The 24,372-nt window shown below is 35.8% G+C and overlaps 1 protein-coding gene across 1 annotated transcript; it reads right to left on the bottom strand.

Moving 5' to 3' along the window:
- Window positions 1-368: 368 nt before the first annotated feature.
- LOC127423933 (mitogen-activated protein kinase 13-like) lies at window positions 369-24,157 on the bottom strand. The gene is made up of 12 exons (XM_051668644.1): window positions 23,700-24,157; window positions 21,715-21,844; window positions 20,747-20,805; window positions 20,509-20,614; window positions 19,496-19,525; window positions 12,758-12,805; window positions 12,561-12,675; window positions 7,224-7,295; window positions 6,710-6,789; window positions 6,351-6,429; window positions 2,744-2,917; window positions 369-2,169 (listed from the first exon to the last, which is right to left on the bottom strand). The coding sequence occupies exons 1-12, from the start codon at window positions 23,810-23,812 to the stop codon at window positions 2,084-2,086; spliced, it is 1,092 nt and encodes a 363-aa protein (XP_051524604.1). The 5' UTR covers window positions 23,813-24,157; the 3' UTR covers window positions 369-2,083.
- Window positions 24,158-24,372: the final 215 nt, after the last annotated feature.

Here is a 24,372-nt window from a genome sequence, read left to right on the forward strand (position 1 = left end):
TTTTATCATAAATGCTTGGGGCTCTTAATGTAGTACAAGGTATGCTGATGACTGACAGGGTTTTGGCCTATACTATAAATATTAATGATGCACTCCTGTTATAATTGTAACCTAAGGATAAGCTTGCATTATTTCCCAATGTCTGTACTAACTCAGATAGATAGATATATAGATAGAGAGAGATAGAGAGAGAGAGAGAAGCAGAAGGAAATTAAGGAGTGACATTTTAGATGCTATGAATTTCATAAAAAAAAAAAAAAACAATTCACAGGGAAGCATGCCCCGATACTCACCCAATACCCCCCCCCCCCCCACGTTACATTCTTCAAATAGAACAATAAAATGACAAAAAATAAGTAAGACAGTGGCACAGAAGTCATAGGCTTTTATGTCAGTTAAAAACGATCCCATATTTTGCAACAACATAGATAAAATCAGGCTCCTTAGAAACCCAAAGGACTGATTGAGCCTCTACATTTCACACCGTTGTGCTACTAAACCCCTCATGTGCCCTCAGTTCTCCCATTTCATCACCTCATTTACATTTTCCTCCAATCAAAACATCCTGTCACACCTTTCAAAGGTTTTGATGGTAGCCAACTGAGCCTTAATCAAGTAAACACCTCACAATACTAAAGCTTTCTTTGAGTGTTTGACTGAAGTCTAAAACAGTGATTGCAGTGTTAAAAAGATTCAGTCAACTAGTCACCACAGTAATATTTAACAATGCATTGTTTTTGCAGTTCTTAATACTGTATACTATCTACATTAGGTCTATATATATTTATGTATCCTAAATGTCAAATATGTTTTTTTTTTTTTTTTTACTTTTATGACCCATAACACTAAAGTACATGATAATGTATAGAGCATTTATTTTAACCTTACATAATACTTAAAGGAATAGTTCACCAAAAAATGAAAATTTGCTGATAATTTACTTACCCTCAGGCCATCCAAGATGTATCTGAGTTTCTTTGTTCATCAAAACAGAATTTAAGACTTTTAGGATTTCATTTCAGGCCTCCTCCTCTAAACAATGCAAGTGAATGTCCTCCATTTTTTGACAGTCCAAAATGCATATTTAGGGTGCATCAAAATAATCCATACGACACCAGTCGACAAATAAAGTTCTTCTGAATGCAAACGATTGATTATTTTTAGAAACAAAACAATACTTATATACTTATATACCAAGCATCACGTGGAGGAGTCAGGAAGTGTTTATTATTTGGAAATTATTTGTATCTTATTTTATATTGTTTTGAAAATGTTTTGGATGGTTTTGGTTTGTAAATGGCACAAGTTTCTCTTGTAAACTATGACGTGCTTCCTGACTCCACATGACGCGTGACCTTACCAACGAGCTTACGTCATCCCTCTCATTTAAAGCTCAAAAAAGCACATAAAGTCAGCGTAAAAGTAATCTGTACAACTACAGTGGTTAAATCCATGTCTTCAAAAGTGATATGACATGTGTGGGTGAGAAACAGATCAATATTTAAGTCCTTTTTTTCTCCTAAGAATTCTTCCACCTACTGGGCAGGCAGCAGAATTTATAGTAAAAAAGGACTTTTAACAAATACTGATCCGTTTCTCACCCACACCTATCATATTGCTTCACTGAAGACACTGATTTAACCACTGGAGTTGTATGGGTTACTTTTATGCTGCCTTTATATGCTTTTTTTACTTCAAAGTTTTGGACCCTGTTAACTTGCATTGTATGGACCTACAGAGCTGAGATATTCTTTTAAAAATCTTTGTGTTTAGCAGAAGAAAAAAAAAGTCATACACATCTGGGATGGCATGAGGGTGAGTAATTGATGAGAAAATTTTCATTTTGCGGTAATCAACTCCTTTGAGGTGATATGCACATTGGCAATAAATGAAGGACAGTTACCACTATATCAAAATAAAATGTTCACATTCACCAGAGGCCCAGAAATACCACATTTACAAAATACTGCAATTTATATCAAGTTTTTAGAAATGCATATACATTCTAAACTGTTCCAAGGCAGAGACTGAAAGCCTAATTGTGCCATTGTAATACAGTGCGCCATTAATGTCGAGCACATTATCACTTAGACATGGTGAGTGTGTTTCTTCTCTTTGAGTCTCTTCTTGGGAACGGAACAAAGGTCCTCACTTCTTTAAATGACAAACCTGTGAAGAAAATGGTAACATTACATAATAATAAAATACACATTCAATATACTGTATGTACATATGAAGTACAGCAGCCATAATAATCATAAAGATGCAAATATGTAGGCCAATCCAGAGGGCTAATTCACCATGGGTTTCTAATGGATTTTAAAAACAGCAGTTATCAATGTATTAGTAAAATAAAGTCTGTGGTAAACATAAGGTCCTACAACATACATTACACAAAGTCGTAACTTTATACCCCACTTTTGAAGCACTCTTTTTTGTTGGACATTAAGTACACAAAATCATACTTCATACATTATTTTTTTAAATTGCTGTGTGTTGTAAAAATGTATGTTAAATAAGGACTGCATCTACCACAAGAATATGACTTTACGTGCGTGGTCAATCAGACAACCAGTCCTTATGTACAAACTTATTAGCAAAAATGTTTAAATACACATCGGTTTCAAAATTCATGTGAGAAATTCAACATTCAACAACCCATAGATCGAAAATGTTAATTCTCTTCCAAGTTTAAGGACAACAAACTAAAGAGCTACATAATTTTCAGAAAATATCAGCTCACGTTTCCATTCTTCTAAGGGCAATGTGGAATTGTCATAGCTGTCATCATATGCCATCGGCTCTGTCCAGTCTTCTGGGTCCCTCAGGCCATCAAAAAAACTGTGTGCCAATGCACCACTAGCAGTGAGTCGAGCATCAGCATCTAACACCAACATCTTCTCAAGCAGCTCTACCGCTGGGGTTAGTTACCAGTGCAGTGGTAATGAGGGAGGACACAGGTGTGCCGTACACAGAGCAACAACATTAGATTAGCAACAGCTGATGATACGTGCATTATTACATGGCATTATTGTATTAGTATGGGGCAAGCTGAGTTAAGGTTTTACAATATAGAGTAATTTTGGTCTTTTATTAAGGTTGGTTAATGTACAATCCAGAAAGAATTGCTTCAGAATTAGAGGTAAATTATTTAAGTGGACTCTCTATAAAAATATGTGAAAATGTTTTTAATTGTTATTTGCTGTACAGAATGGTTGTTGCAGGAATTATAGATTGCATTTCCGAAGTTTTGAATCAAAATAAAATAATGCAAAATAGGCTAAAACCACAAGAAATGCTACAGAGTAACTTCAGACATAAAGGAATGTGTTTTTTTTTTTTTTTTTTTTACATTTTGTTACAGCCTTAACTAACCTTAAAATAATAATAATAATAATCAATAATAATAACAACAACCTTAAATAATAATTTAATACAAATATTCAGAAGTGTCAGTCAAATTTCACCCCAAAGTAAAAAAGTTTTTTTATTTTTTATAAAATGATATTTTATATATATATATATATATATATATATATATATACTGTCTATTTGGTAACAAACACCTAAACAGGTTTGTCCTTAATAAAAATAATTGTTTTACAGTAACCATAGTTTAACTATAGTATTTGTAATAAAAACAGTAACCACAAAATCAACATGGTTACTGTCATGTTTACAATATATAATCATGGTTACTATATGGAAACTACAGTATTACTGTTGTAAAACCACGGTTAATTGTATGAAAACCATGCAAAGAAAATCATGTTGACAGCAGTCATGGTTACTACAATATTACTATAGTAAAACCATGGTTAATTTTCGTTAGGGTCTTTAGAGAAAAGTTGTTTTTTTTTTTTTTTTGTTAATTACTAAATCAACATTTTAACTTAATACCTGCACTATGACTTTACATGCATCGACATAAAATGCATTTCAAACTCTACTGCACATATATTCAATATTCAGAAGCTGTACATCACTACAGAAGGAACTTTGCTATTAAAATGGATACGAGGGATGCTGTGACGTGGCTCAAGTGTTTTAATCTTGCGAGGAAATCACACATCTTCGTCAGCAGAGTAGGGAAACATATTGTTGGCAATGAACACCCCAGTCGCTTTAATTATTGTTTTATGCCTGTCTGAATTAGCAGCACTGAGTGCCTGCTTAAAAACGAAAGGGAGTGTGTGCAGTTTCAGCTCATCTGCGGCTCTGTCAGCACTGCGCACTATCTTTCCCCGGTGATTTCGGCGTAAATGATCGCGTCGAGCGATGTCTGCAAACAGTGCCTGTTTTGTAAACATTTTTTGACCGATGTTCTTGTTTTGTCGCCTGTTGCGTGCATCGTGTGTTATTTGCTTTGCGGTGAATGCTCGGGCTTTGTCTAGTGTGGGAATGCATGGCATCGCTTTGTTGGCGTTGCTGTGCATTCTCTTGTCTTGTCTGACATTTGGCATGAGCGCATGTTGCCTTTTAGTTTCTGGCGATATGCGCTCATGTCATTTGTGTGTTTGTGTCTATAAGAGCACGTGGCTTTGTTTTGTTTCCGTATTACCACATGTCTCTCTGTCTTGCATCATACCCGCTTCCTTGTCTGCTTATTATTATTAGTTCATTTGTTGCACCTGCTCTCCTTATTAACCTGTTTGATTTCTCTCCCTATTTTATTCTCCTCGTGTGCTCTGTCCGGTGCCAGTTCATCTTGTTTCCTTGTCCTGTCAGAAGAGTCTCCAGTTTTAAATCTGGTTTTGCTCCAGCCCAGCCTGTCTATATTTAGACACCCTGGACTGTGTTTCTCTCCTTGTGGAGGTTTTGGTTTTCTGTTTCCTTTTCTGTAATACTTTAGTTGTTTAATAAACACCCATCATCCTGCATTTGAGTCCTGACCTCTCTTCCTTGGTTCACGCAGAGAGTGAACTGTGACATACCATATACTGTATTTTTTGCATTGTGACATTATTTCTATGACAATTAAAAGGGATAGTTCACCCCAAAATGAAAATTCTAATCATTTACTCACCCTCATGCCATCCCAAATAAGCATGACTTTCTTTCTTCTGCAGAACGCAAATTATAATTTTTAGAAGAATATTTCAGCTCTGTAGGTCCATACAATGCAAGTGAATGGGTGCCAAAATGTTGACACTCCAAAAAGCACAAAAAGGCATCATAAAAGTAATCCATACAACTCCAGTGTTTTAATCCATATCTTCAGAAGTAACATCATATATAAAATATATAAGTCCTTTTTTGCTAGAAATTCTTCTCCCTGCCCAGTAGGGGGTATGCATGAAGAATGCGAATCACCAAAAACACAAGAAGAATGTGAAAGGGAAAGTTAAATTGGAGATTGACTGAGCAGGGAGGATAATTTATAGTAAAAAAGGACTTAAATATTGATCTTTTTCTCACCTATCATATCACTTCTGAAGACATTGATTTAGCCACTGGAGTCTTATGGATTTCTTTTATGCTGACTTATGTGGTTTTTGGAGCTTAAAAATATTGGCACCCATTTACTTGTATGGACCAAAAGATCTGAGAAATTCTTCTAAAAATCTTCATTTGAGTTCAGCAGACGAAAGACAGTCAAATACATCTGGGATGGAATAAGGGTGAGTAAATCATGAGAGAATTTTAATTTTTGGGCAAACTATTCCTTTAAGTACATTTACCCCAAATTCTCATTTATGTAATGCCAAAAAAATAAAAATAAAACAAAATTCCTGCTCTCATTACAGTAATACAGTACAGCAATAAAAATCATCCTGTCCTGATACAATTTGTTTAATTAAAATCAGCATAAATCAAATTCAGTACAACTAATCCTGCAATGTTGTATACTAACAACTGTACTTTACAAATGTACTATACAATCTAAATAATAAATCATTATTATTATTTTTTCCCCAGTAATGAGAATATGTGATTTTGAGTTGAAATGTGACCCCGGCATTTCTTGACAGTTTTCATGAGATTCACCCTTACATGTTTGGGAGACATTTTAATACTTTTTTTTTTTTTGGATGTCTATTAAATTCCACGCTGCGATATAACTTATATAGAAGTTTCCGCCACTGTGCAACAATACAAAATATATGTAGCAATCTCTACTGGTGATGGTCACATTCTGCCTGCAGTTTTGAGTAAAATGTAAAAACTAGCTTAAATTCCTGTTGCATTTGCCCAGCATCTTGTCAATTTTGTCAGAAATAATGACACCACGTTGACAAGCGGAAATTATGCTGTCAAACTAAATCATACGTTTTACAATAAAAACACTTGCAACCCAAGAAATGTGTCACAACATGACAGGAGTAATTTTTCATTAGGGTATTACTAACCTTTTTTACTGGCTCTGGGAAACAATGCAGAAAAATCTTTGTGTGGGTAGTGGGGCTGAGATCTGATGTAGCTTTTTGCCTATTTAACAGTAATTAAAAAACAGCAAGGTATTGAAATTAATCAAGATCAGAGCTGACAAATTAGCACACTGGCAACAGCAAGATGTCAATAATTCAAGTGATTGAACACAAGGCCAGATATTTTTTCCATCTTATTTTGTATTGCTATGGTTTTAGCAATTCATTCAAGTTAAATCAGAGCTCAAATTCAGATTTAATCAGGATTCTGATTTACCACACATACCACATAATAAAGATAAGGTGCTTAAGTATCTCTGGTTGCACTGAAAAAGTCCTACCTCTGGGCTTTCTAGTTTCTCAATGAATTCTGGACCAGGTGTCCCTGTTACTTTCATTATCTGAGTCAACTGATCCATGTCTGAATATCAAAAGTTAAAAACAACGCATTGCATATGATTCGGAGTAACAGGGTTCTCATGTTTTTGACCAATGAATTTCCATAACTTTTCCAGTCATTTGTGATTGTGACTTGCAATCAACTAAAATACAGTGTAACTTTGTCAATCACTACAATCAATGCACTGTACGTTTAAAATTATTTTGAGGATACTTTCTCTGAATTTAACTCTCAGGAATGTGATGTTTGGTAACACTTTAATCTGTCTTAAATACTACTATTCTGATGCTAGTGAAACTTTGTAATACAGCACTTGTCGTACCACTGTCTCCTTAAGATGATTCGCTTATAATGTATTCCTCTTTTGTAAGTCGCTTTGGACAAAAGCATCTGCCAAATGTAAATGTAAATGTACACTACTGAATAAATCAGGCAAGGTGAATGCTGAAGGATACAGTCTTTGCCTTTAAAGAGTGTTTTTCCATTGAACATTTCACCCATGATGCAGCCAACAGACCAGATATCCACTAGAAATGGGGAAAAGGGAACAATTGTAATAAATACTGAACTACAATCATCATTGTTACAAGCGATGGCCATTAAAACAATACAAAACCATTTGGCATGCAATAGATTCACCCATAACTACTTAACACAGTAATCTAATATTGATCTTGGTAATAAAAATCAAAGTACATTCAGTCTAACTGGCAATTAAAGACTGATATCTATCTAAAAGAAGAGGAGCAAAGCATTTGCTAAAACGTCCAACCAAAAGTACATGAAATATTATTTTGGCCACTTAAACCTATTTGATTATTTTGTGTCTTATTTAATGCTCCAGGTTTTTACCAGATGTTATATTATAAAAAAGATATTTAAATTGTATTTTTTTATTAAACTGGCAGTTTGTGAACTGTATGCTAACTGAAGTGCCTACACAATGTCATTAGTATTTCTACACTGTAAAAAGTTCTGTCATTTTAACAGTCTCAACAGCAAGATGATCCACACTCCTTTTTCTCAATTTTTATATTTTATTCATATCTCACAGTACAGGAGAACACAGATGTTTCGGCCTCACGACCTTCTTCAGTATATAGTTTTGTTATACAACTGAGTTTTTTTTTTTTCACCCAATTTGAAATGCCCAATTCCCAATGCGCTTTTAAGTCCTCGTGGTCATGTAGTGATTCGCCTCAATCTGGGTGGCGGAGGACGAATCCCAGCTGCCTCCGCGTCTGAGACCGTCAACCCATGCATCTTATCACGTGGATTGTTGAGCGCGTTGCCACAGACACATAGCGCATGTGGAGGCTTCACGCCATCCACCGCGGCATCCACGCTCAACTCACCATGCGCCCCACCGAGAACGAACCACATTATAGCGACCGAAAGGAGGTTACCCCATGTGACTCTACCCTCCCTAGCAACCGGGCCAATTTGGTTGCTTAGGAGACCTAGCTGGAGTCACTCAGCACGACTGAGTTTTTTTTAATTAAGTCTGATGGTTTCCCTGGTGTGGGCATCACCTTCTAATTACAGGTAATTGGAACACTCAATGAACATGATTCTCTCCTTAATTACTTAACAAGCTTGTTAATTAGACCAGACATCTTTGTGCATGTGTGAAGTGATCCAATATGTTAAGCAACTAGTGAATGAATGAATGAATGAATGAACGTTACATTTATATAGCGCTTTTCTGACACTACACTCAAAGCGCTTTACTCAGTGAACAGAGGACTCTCCACAACCACCACCAGTGTGCAGCATCCACCTGGATGATGCGACGGCAGCCATAGAGCGCCAGTACACTCACCACACACCAGCTATTGGTGGAGAGGAGAGAGTGGAGTGATAGAGCCAATTAATGGATGGGGATTATTAGGAAGCCATGATTGATAAGGGCCAATGGGGGGAATTTGGCCAGGACACCAGGGTTACACCCCTACTCTTTTCGAGAAGTGTCCTGGGATTTTTAATGACCACAGAGAGTCGGGACCTCGGTTTAACATCTCATCCGAAGGACCTTTCATAGGTCCATATCACCACCAAGAATCACATAAAGAGTTCACCAGATAAGACTGAGTACATATTAATACAATCATATAAGATGCAAACATTCAATTCACCCCATCACAGTATATGATCCACTATAAAATCATGAATACATCAACACATATTTGATGAAAATAAATGGCGATCTGACACATCAAGCAACAAATGCCGTTCATAAATCAATATCACCACCTATAGTCAAGTGAAAAAAATGTATCAATGGCAAAGTGAAATACAAAATAACAGTACAATAATGATTTCTATTCTACAGAGTATTGGTGAGAGACTATTTAGGGATGCTTAGAGGTAACAGGAGAGATCGAAATCCTCATTAAGGCCCAATGGAGACATGGACTTCAAACAATACATCCAATAAGCTTCCTGTTGTAGAAGTTTTTTCTCCACATTCCCACCTCTTCTGAAACAGTCTACCTTTTCAATTCCTATACAGGTTAACTGTTTTATATCATGATTACCATCATGAAAACGTCTAGAGATTGGTGTGGTCTTCTAATAGCTGATTTATGTTCACTTTAAAGATCTTGATGTCTTCCCAACATAGATTAATGGACAGGGGCATTTTAACATATAAATCACATGCGATGTAGAACGTGATCAATGAGTTAATATAAAAGATTTTTCCCGTATGTACATCTGTGAATTGATTGGTTCTTATTATGGAGGAGCAAGCTGCACAGTTCTTGCTTGGATAACAACCCTTTATGAATGCATGTTTCTTTTCTGTAACTGCATCAAATTTTACCAATTTATTTGCTAAATTATGGGATTGTTTGTGAATGAATAAGGGAGGATGTTTAAAAATTTCTGTAACAAAGGGTCTGTGGAAAGAATGCACCAATATTTTTGAATATTTTTAATTTCCTGAGAAGATTTATTGTTAGTACATAATTAACAGAAAATGATTTACTCTTTCTTTTATAATTCTGATTTAGTAATTGTTGCCTTTCCAACGCTTTTACCTTATTTTATGCTGATTGAAGCCAATCGTGTGGATATCCCCTTGATTTAAACTGATTAAACACCAGTGGGACTGTTCTTCAATCTTCTTCTGAATCACAGATTCGACGTAACCGGTGGAATTAGCTAAACGGTAAATCTTTTTTTAACGAGAGAGGGTGATAACTGTCAACTGACAATATTGTGTTTCTGTCCGTAGGCTTCCGAAAAACCGTGGTATTTAATGTGTTATTCTGCTTTAAAACTAATAACATCAAGGAAACGATCATATTTTGATCCCTTTCCATAGAAAACGAAATAGATTCCAGACTTGAATTTAAGAAATCTACAAATTCAAATAGTGTCTTCTCTATCCCTGTCCAAATTATGAAGCAATCATCAATGTACCTCATCCATAATTTTATATTTTCTATGAAGGGATTATTGTTTTGAACATAATTCGACTCAAATTTCCCCATAAAAAGATTGGCATAATTTGGAGCTAACAGTGTTCCCATGGTGGTTCCATGTATTTGTATATAAAAATCGTTTTCAAATAGAAAATAATTCTTCATCAAAACAAACTTGGTTAGTTCTGTAATGAACTCTACTGATCTATCAGAGTTTTCAGATGTCATAAAGAATTCAACTGATTCCAAACCTTCTTTATGGGGAATGGACGTATATAATGAGGAGACATCCAACGTTCCCAGCCAATCTTTTGCTTCTAAATGTACCGATTGTATTTTAGTCAAAAAATCAGTAGTGTCTTTTATAAATGATGGAAGACTTTTTACATAAGGTTGCAATTGATAATCAACAAATTGAGAAACCTTTTCTGTTAAAAGAACCAATAATCGAAACTATTAGGCAGTATGAAGTATCAATACTGCATTTGTGGAATTTTGTCATTTTAACAGTAAAAAAATATAAAAATGCTACATTCAAAACAATGTTTATTGGTTAACGGGTAACAGTAAAATATTGTAAAAAATATTGTTTTTTTAGATGTAAAAATTATGTTTTTACCATATAATTAATGTAAAAAATTTGTATTATGTTTAACAAGCAAATACAGGTTGTTTTTATTGTAAACTACTGATAAATTACGGTGAAACAATAATCGGCCGAACCTAGAAGTCCCTGTGTGACCCATCACATTTCATTATATTTTAAGGGAATATTTATGTTTCTTCTTATTTTATAAAATCAGTTATGTACATTGTTTTTTTTATTTTTTATACTGTATTTTATGTAGTTTAGTTAATGTTAAAGGGATAGTTCACCCCAAAATGAAAATTTACTCATTTACTCACCCTCATGTCATCCCAGATGTGTATGACTTTCTGTCTTCTGCTGAACACAAATTAAGATTTTTAGAAGAATATTTCAGCTCTGTAGGTCCATACAATGTAAGTGAAAGGTGGCCAGAACTTTGAATCTCCAAAAAGCACATAAAGTAATCCTTAAGACTCCAATGATCGAGCCTTCTCTGTTGTCGCCCTCAAACTCTGGAACAGTCTCCCTTTACACATAAGGTCCACCCCATCTTTAGCCATTTTTAAATCTTCTCTTAAAACCTATATTTACTCTGTAGCTTTTGATACTATTTAAGATCAAGGTTACATGTTGTTTATTGGTGTTAAGTTTGTTTAAGTATTGTTTGATTATTTTTTATATATTTGTGTACTCTCTTACATTTTTATATTTAATTGTACAGCACTTTGGTTAAACTTTTGTTGTTTTTAAATGTGCTTTATAACATTGAATTGACTTGAATGGTTTAATCAATGTCTTCTGAAGCAATCCGGTTGATTTTGGGTGAGAACAGACCAAAATATAACTCCTTTTTCACTGTACATCTTGCCATTGCAGTCTCTGGGCACAATTATGATTTCCAGCTCGATTACAAGTCCTAGTGTTTAACGCATGCACAGAGCGCTGGATGGTGCTATAGGAAGTGTAATCGAGCTTGAAATCATAATCGCCAAGGAGACTGCTGCCAAGATGTACAGTGAAAATGGAGTTATATATTGGTCTGTTCTCACCCAAAACCAATTGGATCACTTCATAAGACATTGATTTAACCACCAGAGCTTTATGGATAATGTTTATGCTGACCTGATCTGCTATTTGGAGCTTCAAAGGCCTGTCCACTTGCATTGAATGGACCTACAGAGCTGAGATATTCTTTATAGAAATACTTTGTGTCTCTGTGTGTGTGTGTGTGTGTGTTCTGTTGAAGAGAGAAAGTCATACACATCTTAGATGCCATGAGGGGGAATAAATTATAAGAGAATTGTAATTTTTGGGTGAACTATTCCTTTAATTGCATTATTTAGTGTCACATGTGTTACCCTGATGGTGTTTTGTGTTTGTGTGAGTGACACTGTGCACTGTCTCTACATGTGCATTAAATATTGGTCCTTGGAAGGGCCACTCTTTATGAACTTTAAGTCTTCATTTCTTACATGTATATTCTACCGTGATTAACAATACATTTTAAAGTGAAAAGCAGAATTTTATAGTTCCAAAAGGTTAGCATATCATCTTTATATAATTTACAGTAATAACATAAACGGTAGTGAACTGTAAAATATACAGGCATCAAAATTACATCCCATAAAGCCTAAAACATGATCACCATATTTTTACTGTAAATCTCTATAGCACAAACGATGACTTAATCTTAATCTAAAAGACCTGAGTAAAACAGCTCTTGACTCATAGGTTTAAGAGGTGTGTAGAAGTCTAAACAAAGAAGAATGTCTTGCCTGTCTGCGTATAGTGCATCCAGTTTAGAATGACCTCAGGGGCCCGGTACCACCGCGTCACGACGTAACCTGTCATCTCAGCTTCTGCATGACGTGCCAAGCCAAAATCCAAAATCTGCAGCCAGAACAAAGTAAGCGTGTTTACTGCCAACCTTCAGCTGCTTATTCTTTTATGGTGAAAGAACGGTGGCACAAACCTTCAGCTCGAAATCTTGGTTCACAGCCAGGTTTCCTGGTTTGAGGTCCTGCAATGCAAGTTGTTCTTTTCAAAATCGAAGTGAGCAGGGCAGCTTTGAACAGTTCTAAGCATGTGCAGAAAATACCCCACCAAACAACATGACATTTCAAGCAGGGCAGTTCCTACAAATCTGAAAGCACTTTTAAGTGAATTAGTAGGGTGTGTTGTGACCAAAACCATTAAGCAACGGTAAGAGTATGGGTCACAGTATCACAATAAAGTTATTTTTTATGGATATTCAACCTCCCAAAAATGTATATATATTTAAATAATAATATTAAATTATCTTTTGAATAATACAGTGATTTCAATAGTTTACAAAAGAAACATACTTCATCTGATAATGTTCTCTTTTTATTTGGAGACAATTCAAAACAAATGAATAAGTCTGGCATTAATGCAAAAACTGCTATACATTAGGGCTGGGCGATATTACGATATATGCAGTATATCGTGGTGACGATATAAAGTGTCAATTGATAGAGATTTTGCTATATCATGTATATTGCGATATGTAAATATCAATGTCTGCGGCATGTGCGTATCTATCAGTGGGCGGGGCTTCACGTGAGACTGTGAGAGATTTATGAAATACTGACAGAGTTTAAAACATTTTCGCTGGCCACCCAAGCAAATTCAATTACATTCATCTCGCGTTCGGCGCTTCATAAGCGCTTAATATGCTTCTCATATGACGCAAGCATTAGTGTTTCACGTGAGCGTCGTGTGTGCTATCTCTGGACCACGCAAGTGTGCGTGAGTCCAGCAGGATTCCTGATATTTACAGGAGAGCTCAGAGTGGGAACACATACGCTACTTAATCATTTTTGACCCAGGAAAAAACCTGAGAAAAACATCTCCACAGACAGGACAACTCCCAAACAAGTCAAGAAAACGAAGAGTAGCTTGTTATTACAACAGGTGCGATATCTGTGGTGTAGGTTCACAAAACCCAACACAGAGCAGAAAATATAGTATGCAAACTGTGTCGCTCGACGAGAATCTATCGTAATTCAAGAAATTGTTTTACCTCAAAATAAAGCACGCAAAAGAATATGATAAAAGTCAAAAGATGCACGCTGCATTAATTCGGCTATAATTTTTTTTGCAAGAAGTGTTTATATTTATTTGATATTTATTTTATACAAGAAGTGTTTACATAATTTTGTATATTATCTGCAAGGTGTTTATTTTCATTGCATTCTTTTTTTTATTTTTTAATTACATACTATTCTCTATGTAGGGTTCCCACTCTTTTCAAGGCACAATTTTCCGGGACATTTTATGCGCCCCACAAGTGTAATATTTAAGCAAAAACACATGCGGCAATTTAAATCAAGCTTTTATTTTGCCGTTTCTGTTTGTTTTTGATGGTAGTTGCTCACCTCCAGATAAGCAGTTTGCTCCATGGCCCAGTGTGATTATTAATCCCCATAAAGCTGTGATTCAATTTAATAAATACATAGTCTGTATGTGCTTCAGAGTGCTCTCTGTCTCTGTCATCTCACACACACAAGAGTGCACGTGATGATCATGATGAGGTGTCTTCAGTGTATGAGCAGCCGACTCTACACATTCATTTTGAAACGCGCATCACACAATTATATCAGAGACTTTTTTAGCTTAATTATCACACCAGGACATATCACAATTTTAATTTGATTAAAATCAAATATGTCATATTCCACGACATTCTGCGTTTTATTGCTAATGCCATTTTTATGACTAGATTCCGTGTTTACCACGTTACAAGCTGAATCTAATCGTTGAATGATTGAAAATGAATTCACATCCCGAAGTATTAAGGCCGAATCACCGTGCTACCAACCCAGTGTGAATTCATTTAAAAAAAAATCAGTGGTCTGACTGTCATCGTTGTCTAAAGTTTATAACTCACAGGGATGCAAACTTATGAGGGGCGAAAAAGGTGAGACAATCACTGATCCACAAACATGTATTTTTAATTGAAAGAATAAGATAAGAAATGCAGTGAATTTCTTTACTGAATTAAACTTAATAAAAAGTATTTTTTTCCCTTTATTTTTTCATTTAGAGGTATTTTTAAAAGATGATTTTGTCCTCTTTATTGTTAGTAAGCACAATTAATACAACGTTTTAAGTCGGGGCACAAGCTGAATAATCGGTTAACAGCTAATGATTAATCGTTGTAATAATCACCAAATAATCGTTCTAATAATTGTTAGATTAATCGATTATCAAAATAATCGTTAGCTGCAGCCCTAATGAGTACCAATTACGTCTTTACCTTCTCCTTTATTAAAATTTGCATGACAGACTTCAGTAGAATGTTTAAGCATTATAAGAACAAAGCAGATTTACTGTATCATTTTCCTACAGCATTTAAAATGCTGAGCATGTGTTTTATCAGAAAAGACAACAATAATAGCCTAATAATAATAATAATTATTATTATTTTGAGTTTCAATAATGTCCTTTGGTCATTGTAAAGCTCATTTCACATGAGTTGAGTCGAGGCGTCAACGCTCTGTTCAACACCAGCGTCAAGCGGCGCTTTGTCCTTCCACATAACAAGCACTGCAGAAAGCGTCACGGAGGGGTGAATTTACGAGCTTGCCACGCAAGAAAGCAAGAGGCGTGCACAATGAACATTGAAAACATTTATTTGGAAGACAAAAAAATGGCAATTGCTTTGATTGCAGAAAATAAAAAGAGGACTCGTTTGTTTAGATCTTAGCGTTTTGTTTTTTTTTTTTTTTTTTTGTAAATGTAATTTCTGTAGTTCAATAACTGGGGTCTCATGATACTCGGAAACGATAAGGTAATAATGAATTAAAATAAATTATTAGACATTCAATATCTCTTCATAAATTTGGAGAGTGTTAAAATATTTCTTGTAGCTTTGTACTCTCAAAGACATCATTTGTGAGGCAAAAATGTGTGTGAAAAACACTTTGGTGTGAAGTTGGAGCCGAGGTTGTGCTGACGTGTCACTTCATAGACTTCAATGTATTTGGCAGCGCTGACGCGAGTCATGTGAACGGCCCTCAATGTGTATAAACAGTCACTTTTACACATTAATAGCTCTTCCGACCTTTTCACTCCGTGATGAACAAGGTAGACTCACATGCCGATGCTGAAATAAATGAACAACATGCCCTTCTCATTCAGTCTGTCGGTACATGTACCAGGGCATTCCGTTTGTTTATGAATGAGAAGTTTCACAAATGCCGGTGTCATGATAAATTGAGTCCGCCCAGTAAATCGAGTCCCCATATGACATCATAGCGATTCCATTGGCTCAAAGAGCTAGTTATGGGTACGCTATTCAGTGCCTTATTAAAAATCTTACAAATTCACTTTATGGTATATGCAGTTTTAACTATGTAAATACGAAATTAAATGTCTTTTAAATCATATGTTACACAAAATAATATATAACTGATGTTATAGATTGTGAAATTAAAGATGTGTCATTGTTTGTGTTTTTCAGCTAGCCTACACTTCAATGACATGCTATCACGATAACATGATTGCACAAACATTACAAACAGTTACCCCCATGGGGACTCGATTTACCGAGCGGACTCAGTTGATCATGACACCGGGGCTGAGTTCGGAATTGCATACTACCATACTATTCATACTATTTCTGCCTTAGACACATATGGCAGAAGTAGTAAGAGTAGTATGGGTAATATGCCGTTCCGAACTCAGCCCAGTTCTCACTGTGCACGCGCTAAGCACGCGATTGGCTGTAGCTGTAACCAATCAAGCGATCTGCCTAGGTTGGACCGCGACTGCCAAGCACACGATTGGACGCTGCTGTAATCAATCACGAGGGTGTAAGCGCCCTTACCCGCTGATGTTATTTCACAATGCGCAGCTGCCGGCAGTGACAAAACAATATGAATTTGTGTATTTGACTCCTATTCCGAGTCCCGATCATTACCATGTTTTTGTACATGTTACGAAAACCTTGCTAGCAACATAGTCAAACCATTTTATTATACTAAAATATTTTACAGGACAAATAATTATTTTTCAGGACATTTAGGTATTTTTCTTATTTTCCATGACTTTTCCATGACTGGAAAACTGCACTGCAAAATGCCAGGTTTTCCAGGACGCATGGGAACCATTGCATTGCTTTGGAAAGATCTCGAGTTTTTTGAAGAAACTTATAATAATATTAGTCAACAACATATGGGACTAAAAATGTGACATAATGTGAAATTTTGCATTATGGTAAGAATGATTTAAAACCAAGTTGTTGTTTGTTTGTTTTTTGCACTTCGACTATTGTCAAGCTCCAAATAAAGAGAAAATTATATAAAAGCAAATATTTAAAATTATTTAATTCACTGACAGAATAGACAGTGAAAACAGTCATTACAATATGGTTATTTTTTTAACTTATTTTTTTAAATGCACTATATTGTGATATACAATATATTGTTATCGTGGTATAAAATTACTCATATCGTGATATAAGATTTTGGTCATATCGTCCGCCCATACTTCACATTATGTAAAACTTGAGTTAAAAACAAAAAGCTCAAAACTGCAAAACTTTAAATATTCGATCGAATGAGCCACATTTAAAGCCATTTTAAATTAGCTGTTATATGCGCAACTGTGACTGCACATTAGTTGAATTCAGTATTAATGTGGAAAGTTTGCCTTTTGCTTGGCAACCATAAACAACCCACAGTTACTCTATCTAGAATGGACACAAATGGCACATGAAAACTAAATCCCTTCCATTATAATCAACAGGAAGTGCCCATCTGTGAAAAATTCTAGAGTAGACTAAAGTTTTATCCTTGAAAAAAAAAGCACCATGAACATGCTGTACAATGTGTAACCAAGTGGTAACCTTGTTGTTGTTACCTTGAAGGAATAGTTCTCCAAAAATGATAATTCCTTATCATTTACTCACCCTTTATGGCATCTCAAACTCATATGACTTTCTTCTTCAGAACACAAATGAAATTTTTTTGATGGAGATATGGTGTGTTTATATCCATACAATGCAAATCAATTGGGTCCAACACTTTCAGGCTCAAAAAATGACATTAAGGCAGCATAAAATGTAATCTATACTCGAGAGGTTTAATCCATGTCTTCTATGCATGTCTTTTTGGAGATGGAAAGTGTTGAACCCCATTGACTTGCATTGTATGGATACAAACACATCATATCACCATCAAAAAAATCTTTGTTTTCCACAGAAAAAAGAGTCATACAAGTTTGAGATGACACAAAGGTGAGTAAATGATGAGAGAATTATAATTTTAGCTATTTTTACTTGACCTTACTCTTAAAATTCATTTTGTTGGTGTAACCTAATTGATTCAATGATCTTTACTAATATTTGTATATTTACAGTCATGCCACCCAGGCCTAGTGCATTACATATTTATTACTATTAAATGCCAAAGCTGGATGACCACTTGCTCATCTTATCAGATCGGAAGCTTATGGCACTTTTCCACTGCACGTTATGGTTCGACTCGACTCGACTCGACTCTGCTCGCTTTACTTTTCTGAGCTTGCTTTTCTACTGCAGTTTAGTGCCGCCTCAACATGGGTGGGATTATAGGCTGATCGTCATAGTTGCGCCGCCTCTACTGCCGTGACATCATCTTAAATGCGACACAAACATTACTGACCATAAACAATAACACGACCGCTAGCTGTTAGTTACTAGCTCATTGTGCTGCATAAATCAGTTGTTGCATGTTGATTTTACACAAGTGTAACAGTTAAATTGGCCTGGTTGTTTTAGAAGCAAGCTTTCCAGTAGCTGGTCAACTAAATAAAGTGAAGCTTTCAAGCAGAATATAGAGTTAACGTAACAAAACGTACCATCCTCCATCGTGGACTCCAACAACGCCGAGTCCAGGGCACTCTCCCTCCCATTGCTCGCCGGTCTATTGCCATAGCGTCCATTTGGTCGAACCACTTTCACTTTCTCCTGTTTGAACCACTCCGGCTATTGTGGTTTTTTTTACTTTTCCCTACACTGTTGGTAGGTCCGGTGGTAGCCGTGTGCAGCCAACATCTGAGACACTTCCTGAACGACTTTTTCATTTTGCGTCGTTTCGTTCGTCGCTAACGAGAGGAATGCCTGCACCTCGTTTATTGACCACGGTGTGGTTTTGCGCACAGCCATTTCTTTTTACAATTCGAAAGTCGCGTGAACAAATGATATTGCTGTTGCTGTTGCTAACTTTAAAACTAGCGGGTTGATGTCCCGTGTCGCAAATCCAGTGACGCTGGTAGTGACGATTCTCTCTGACCAATCAGTGATCTGCAGGGTTTTGACGTCACATTTATTATCGGCTCGGCTCGCTTGGAACCTCGACCGAGGTGGTACTAAAAAAAAGTATCAGGTACCAGGTACTATCCACAGTGGAAAACCCCCAAAAAGCAAGCAGTCGAGTTGAGTCGAGTCGAGTTGAGCTGTACCGTGCAGTGGAAAAGCCCCAATAGTAAATCGCTGTTGATAGGCCACTGATCAACACATATTAGTGAATTAACTGTAACTAGATGTAATTCATGGAGATGAAAACTCCCCAAAGGAGCACAGCGATGTCTCCCTGCAAAGAGCTACAGCGATCCCAAGAGATGCCATGTGTTTTCAATTCAACTCTGTGTGGAAATGATCATCATTATTAACAGATGCTGTTTATTCATTGCCAGTCTCACTTACCCTGTGAATGATGCCAGCACCATGAATGTACTGTGGAGACAAACAGAGGGAGATAGAGAAACTGCACAAATCAGTATCTTGTAACTCTTCACAGTGCTGTTATAGTGCACGATTACACTAATAATAATTCCTATTGACAGTTTGAATCTTCAACACAAACCATCAACATGCTTGTGTGGTTTCTTGGACTACAACTAGATTGCAGGGTTTATAGGAACTTCTGTTCTAACCTAGTAACAGCAGATGTGATTTGCAGATGCCAGATATCTGGATATTTTTATTGAAGTCAACATGAACCTGCATTCAAAAAGCCATTAAACTTCCATGATGTGATGTGTTTCCAAGTGAGACAGGAAGGAGAAAAAAATGTAGAGACTTGATTTTATCCGTCGGTAACTGATTGTATTGTTAAAAGTGGGTGTTCTATTCCAGAATCAGACCAGATCAGAATGTGTTTTTGCAGCAGAGTGGAGGACTACTCTCTCTTGAAACACCCATTGCTTGAAACTAAAGGGGTCTTGGTGATGTTGTTAGAAATTAAAGTCATTTCAGAGGTGGAGCAAGTTATTACGAAGACATTTTTGCACTGATAAATCATGCACAATATGACCAGGAATGTGTATTAAGAATGTAAAAAGGGTCAATTTTCAGTTCATGTTGACTTTAAAATGAAGCTTCTTTGGACAATTTATGCCTTGCTTTATGTCCTAACCAGGCGCGACGTGATAAATTTGAAACGGCAGGACATTTTGTCAGTCATTTGGCTTTTATTACGGTTCCATCATGCAGTAATAGTAGCCCTGTTCACATAGAAATCTCACTGGTCAAAAATCCCATTGCAAATAACATTTAAACATTAAACATGTTCTGATGCTGTGGTCGTGTCGTATCACATTGCATTTTTGCTTTTGGTATGGACAGACACAATACTTTTGGCTTGTGTTGTGTCGTGAATGGTTAGGACACAGTGTCAGTATTTTGCTTCTCTCTGTGAGGTATTATTTTGGTTTGACCTTTAGTCCGCACAGCATTTGATAGACCAGGAACTGCACATGTTCTTCTGAGAGGAGGCCCTTGACTTTAGAGAGATCCATGTACATGTATGGCATCACCAGATAGCTAAAAGCCGAAAAGAAATTACATTTTGTTTTGTTTTTTCTCAAAAACAAGTTCAGGCATATGGTTATCAGGTACATAAAAAAAAAAAATTATAAAAAAAAAAAAAAAAATAGGACTCATTAAAAAGCTCACAAGTCTTGGAAGTTGTCCAGTCTCAAGGCAGGAGTGAAGACATCTAGCAGGCCAATCACCTGGGTTGGATTGCAAAATTGACATGGCAAAAAGTAGTGTGTCACATGGTCTTTTCAAAGCAATATAATGATGCTAGATGGACAGACTGACTGAAAAAGCCTGCCTTGTTTTCACTGTAATCTGCAGGTACTTAAAGTAATAGTTCACCCAAAAATTAAAATTCCCTTATAATTTTCTCACCCTCATGCCATCTCAGATGTGTAAGACTTTCTTTCTTCTGCAGAATACAACCGAATATTTTTAGAAGAATATTTCAGCTCTGCAGGTCCATACAATGCAAGTGAATGGTGACCAAATCTTTGAAGCTCCAAAAAGCACATAACAAAACATAAAGTGTGCAAAAATAAACCATGACTGAAGCGAACCAATTGGTTTTGAGTGAGAACAGACCAAAACAAAACTGTTTTTTCAATGTAAATCTTGACATCAGCAGTCTCAAAGTTCTCAGAGCTTCAAAGTTCTGGCCACCATTCACTTGCATTGAATGGACCTACAGAGCTGAGATATTCTTCTAAAAAACTTTGTGTTCAGCAGAAGAAAGAAAGTCATACACATCTTGGAAGGCACAAGGGTGAGTAAATGATGAGAGAATTTTCAATTTTGGGTGACCTATTCCTTTAAAAAAAGTACCATTTATAACACTGTAATCAATCATGAAGTGTGTCTCTAAGCAAAACAAGTATCCTGTTCTGTGCACAAACACAGTTGACTAAGAAAAACACTTGATACTCACACCATATTCAATGATAACAATGAGTATGGTGTGATTCAAGCCTTTATATGACTTTAGCTGAAATCTAAAACCATTCTATCTTCTTTATGGTCATAACATTAACATATGAAAACAATGTAAGCAACATTATTTGACTAGATGACTCCAAGGCATTTCAGGCATAGATTACACTTACATTTTCATGCTTCATATGCTTGAGGAGACTTAGTTCTCGATAGGCTCTCTTGGCAAAGATCTCCGACTGAAAAGGCCGGTGTAATTTCTTGATGGCCACCTTCTCTTTGGTTTGACTGTTGATGGCTGAGCTGAGATAGGCAGAATAATCACAATCATAACTGAACATCATGCACAGAGGTTGTAGGTTCAATGACCGATTGTAATAGACTGTGAAACTGATAGAATCAGCAAGATTTAAAAAAGAAACCAAACAAATTTGTTGATCTATAACTGTCACATTTAGTTTTGTCACAAAAATTAAGTTGCAAAATCTTGTGGATTTCACACCTTCCTTTTTCACCAATAATTGATGTGCTGTTGAGGAGGTGGCTTCAAACCCTTAAAAAGGAAACGTGAAAGTGGTTGGGATAGATCATAACATGATGACTTGTTTTACTTGTTGTGACTTGTAATAACATGATTGTCCCAGTCAATAATATGCCAGTAGTAAAGTTGCCTAGACATATACAACAAGTCACAACATACAACATAAAAGTCCTTGGCTCAGACTTCAGTTTTTCCAGTTTTAGCAGCATAATCTTTTTGCAGTGCCAGATTTCCAAACTACATAACACCCATCTTTTAAAAAATCTTTTCAACTCTTCTATACATTAAAATGTTTTGATGCCTGTTTTCACTTAGTATGAATGACTTTTTTGTCTAAAAATAGCACAAATAACATAGATTTCTAATATTTGCCATCACAGCGGTTCTCCTAAATTAAAAACAATTATCAGTTAACTTAATCAGCCAAATTGTTCACTTAATGTTGATTAAAAACATATTATGTTTTATTCTTCTGTAGAATCACTCTAGGAGACAGAAACGTTACCCTGTTTGAACAGTCACCTACATAATGTTACAAAATCAGAACTCAAGTGGCGCAAACAGTACACAATTGCACAATCATGTTTGAAGGATAGCTCTTAAGTTATGGAAGATATATCAGATATAGTTGGACAACAAATATACTTTTAGCTTATTTCTTATACAATCACAAAATTATTTAATAACAATAAAATTGTGAAAACAAAATCCTATCAGTGCATCCCTATGCAAAACTGTGACAAAAACAAACAAGTTAAGCCCAATTGACAGCATTTATGCCATAATGTTGATTACCACAAAAAAAAAAAAAAAAAAAAAAAAAAAAATATATATATATATATATATATATATATATATATATATATATATATATATATATATATATATATTTTGACCCGCCCCTTCTTTCCTGTCTTTAAAAAACAAAACAAAAATCAAGGTAACAGTAAGGCACTTACAATGGAAGTAAACGGGGCCAATTCTTGGAGGGTTTAAAGACAGAAATGTAAATCTTATAATTTCATAAAAGCACTTACAATAAATCCTCTGTTAAAACTTGTGTATTATTTGAGCTGTTATGTTGTTTGTTTAAATCAGTGTTTTTATGGTTGCATTGGGGTTTACCGCGTTACGTCGCCATAGCAACGAAGTTGTCAAATGTAATCTTGACACAGAAAAGGGTTATAAGTGATTTTATCACACTAAAATCATTTTAACACTTATATTGTTTACGTATGGTGGCTCTACTTTTGAAACAGTGAATATTTTAACGTTTACCTATTGGGCCCTATTCACTTCCATTGTAAGTGCCAGATTTATTTATTTATTTTTTTTAAAAGAAAAGGAGGGACGAGTCGAAGATAATTTTTTGGTTATCACCATTAAGCCATAAATGCTGTCGTTTGAACTTAACTTGTATTAAACCTTGGATATTCCTTTAAGACTGAACCCATACAGAAGTGTAATTCTATATCGCCAACCACCCAAATCAACTTATTTAACAAAGCACAAGGACTATGGAGGAGAAATCCAGAGATATTTTAAGATAAGTGTGCATTCACAGCGTCCTGCTTCATGTGTCAACCTGTTGAGAACACAGCAATTTGAGGAACTCACCATACACAGCCATACGCTCCTGTTCCGATCTGCTTCAAGCAAACGTACTTCTCAGGAACTTCCCATATTGTGCCGTTTATCTCCTCGCGGCTGAATTCGACCCGTGACTCCATTCAGCGATATTTGCATTCGAGCTCCAAAAGGTCAGTGCGTAGGGACGAATTTGCCGAAATAAAAAAAAAGCTGTTTATCCTGTTGTGTTTCGCGCGGAACGGACACAGCATCGACGCACAAAATCACAAGCCATTGAAACTTTGTAACATCGTGTTCGCTCGCTGTGATCTGTCTGGTGCTGATGTCATAATCCTCCGCACACGCCTACTTTTGAATTCAAACTGCAGCTTTGATTGACACACTGCTGTATGGCGTCATTTCCATATCACCAGAACTTGAATCTTGAAAAAAGACTAAGTGTAATTTGATGTTATCGAAAAATTTAGCTGTTAATTTCAAATATTTGAAAATATTTTGTGTGAATTCACCTAAAAAAATAAATAAATAAATAAATAATAATAATAAAAAAAAATAAAAGTAGATTTGTTGTCCAAAATGATCTAAAATGTCTTCCGTAAGTTCACAGCTATCCTAGGGTGACCATACGTCCTCTTTTTCCCGGACATGTCCTCTTTTTCGGCCGGGATTTCTATATTTGCGAAAATGTCCGGGCTTCGGC

This window comes from Myxocyprinus asiaticus, chromosome 33 (genome assembly GCF_019703515.2).
Source record: "Myxocyprinus asiaticus isolate MX2 ecotype Aquarium Trade chromosome 33, UBuf_Myxa_2, whole genome shotgun sequence".
In the NCBI taxonomy this organism is placed as follows: domain Eukaryota; kingdom Metazoa; phylum Chordata; class Actinopteri; order Cypriniformes; family Catostomidae; genus Myxocyprinus; species Myxocyprinus asiaticus.

Excerpts from the sequence above, each read along its gene's own strand:
- LOC127423933 (XM_051668644.1), bottom strand. The coding sequence starts at position 23,812 with ATGGAGTCACGGGTCGAATTCAGCCGCGAGGAGATAAACGGCACAATA. Across the intron at positions 20,806-21,714 it reads AGCATATGAAGCATGAAAAT|GTGATTGGCCTGCTAGATGT; the intron begins GTAAGTGTAATC and ends AATCCAACCCAG. Across the intron at positions 6,790-7,223 it reads ACTCTTTAAAGGCAAAGACT|ACATGGATCAGTTGACTCAG; the intron begins GTATCCTTCAGC and ends TTTGATATTCAG.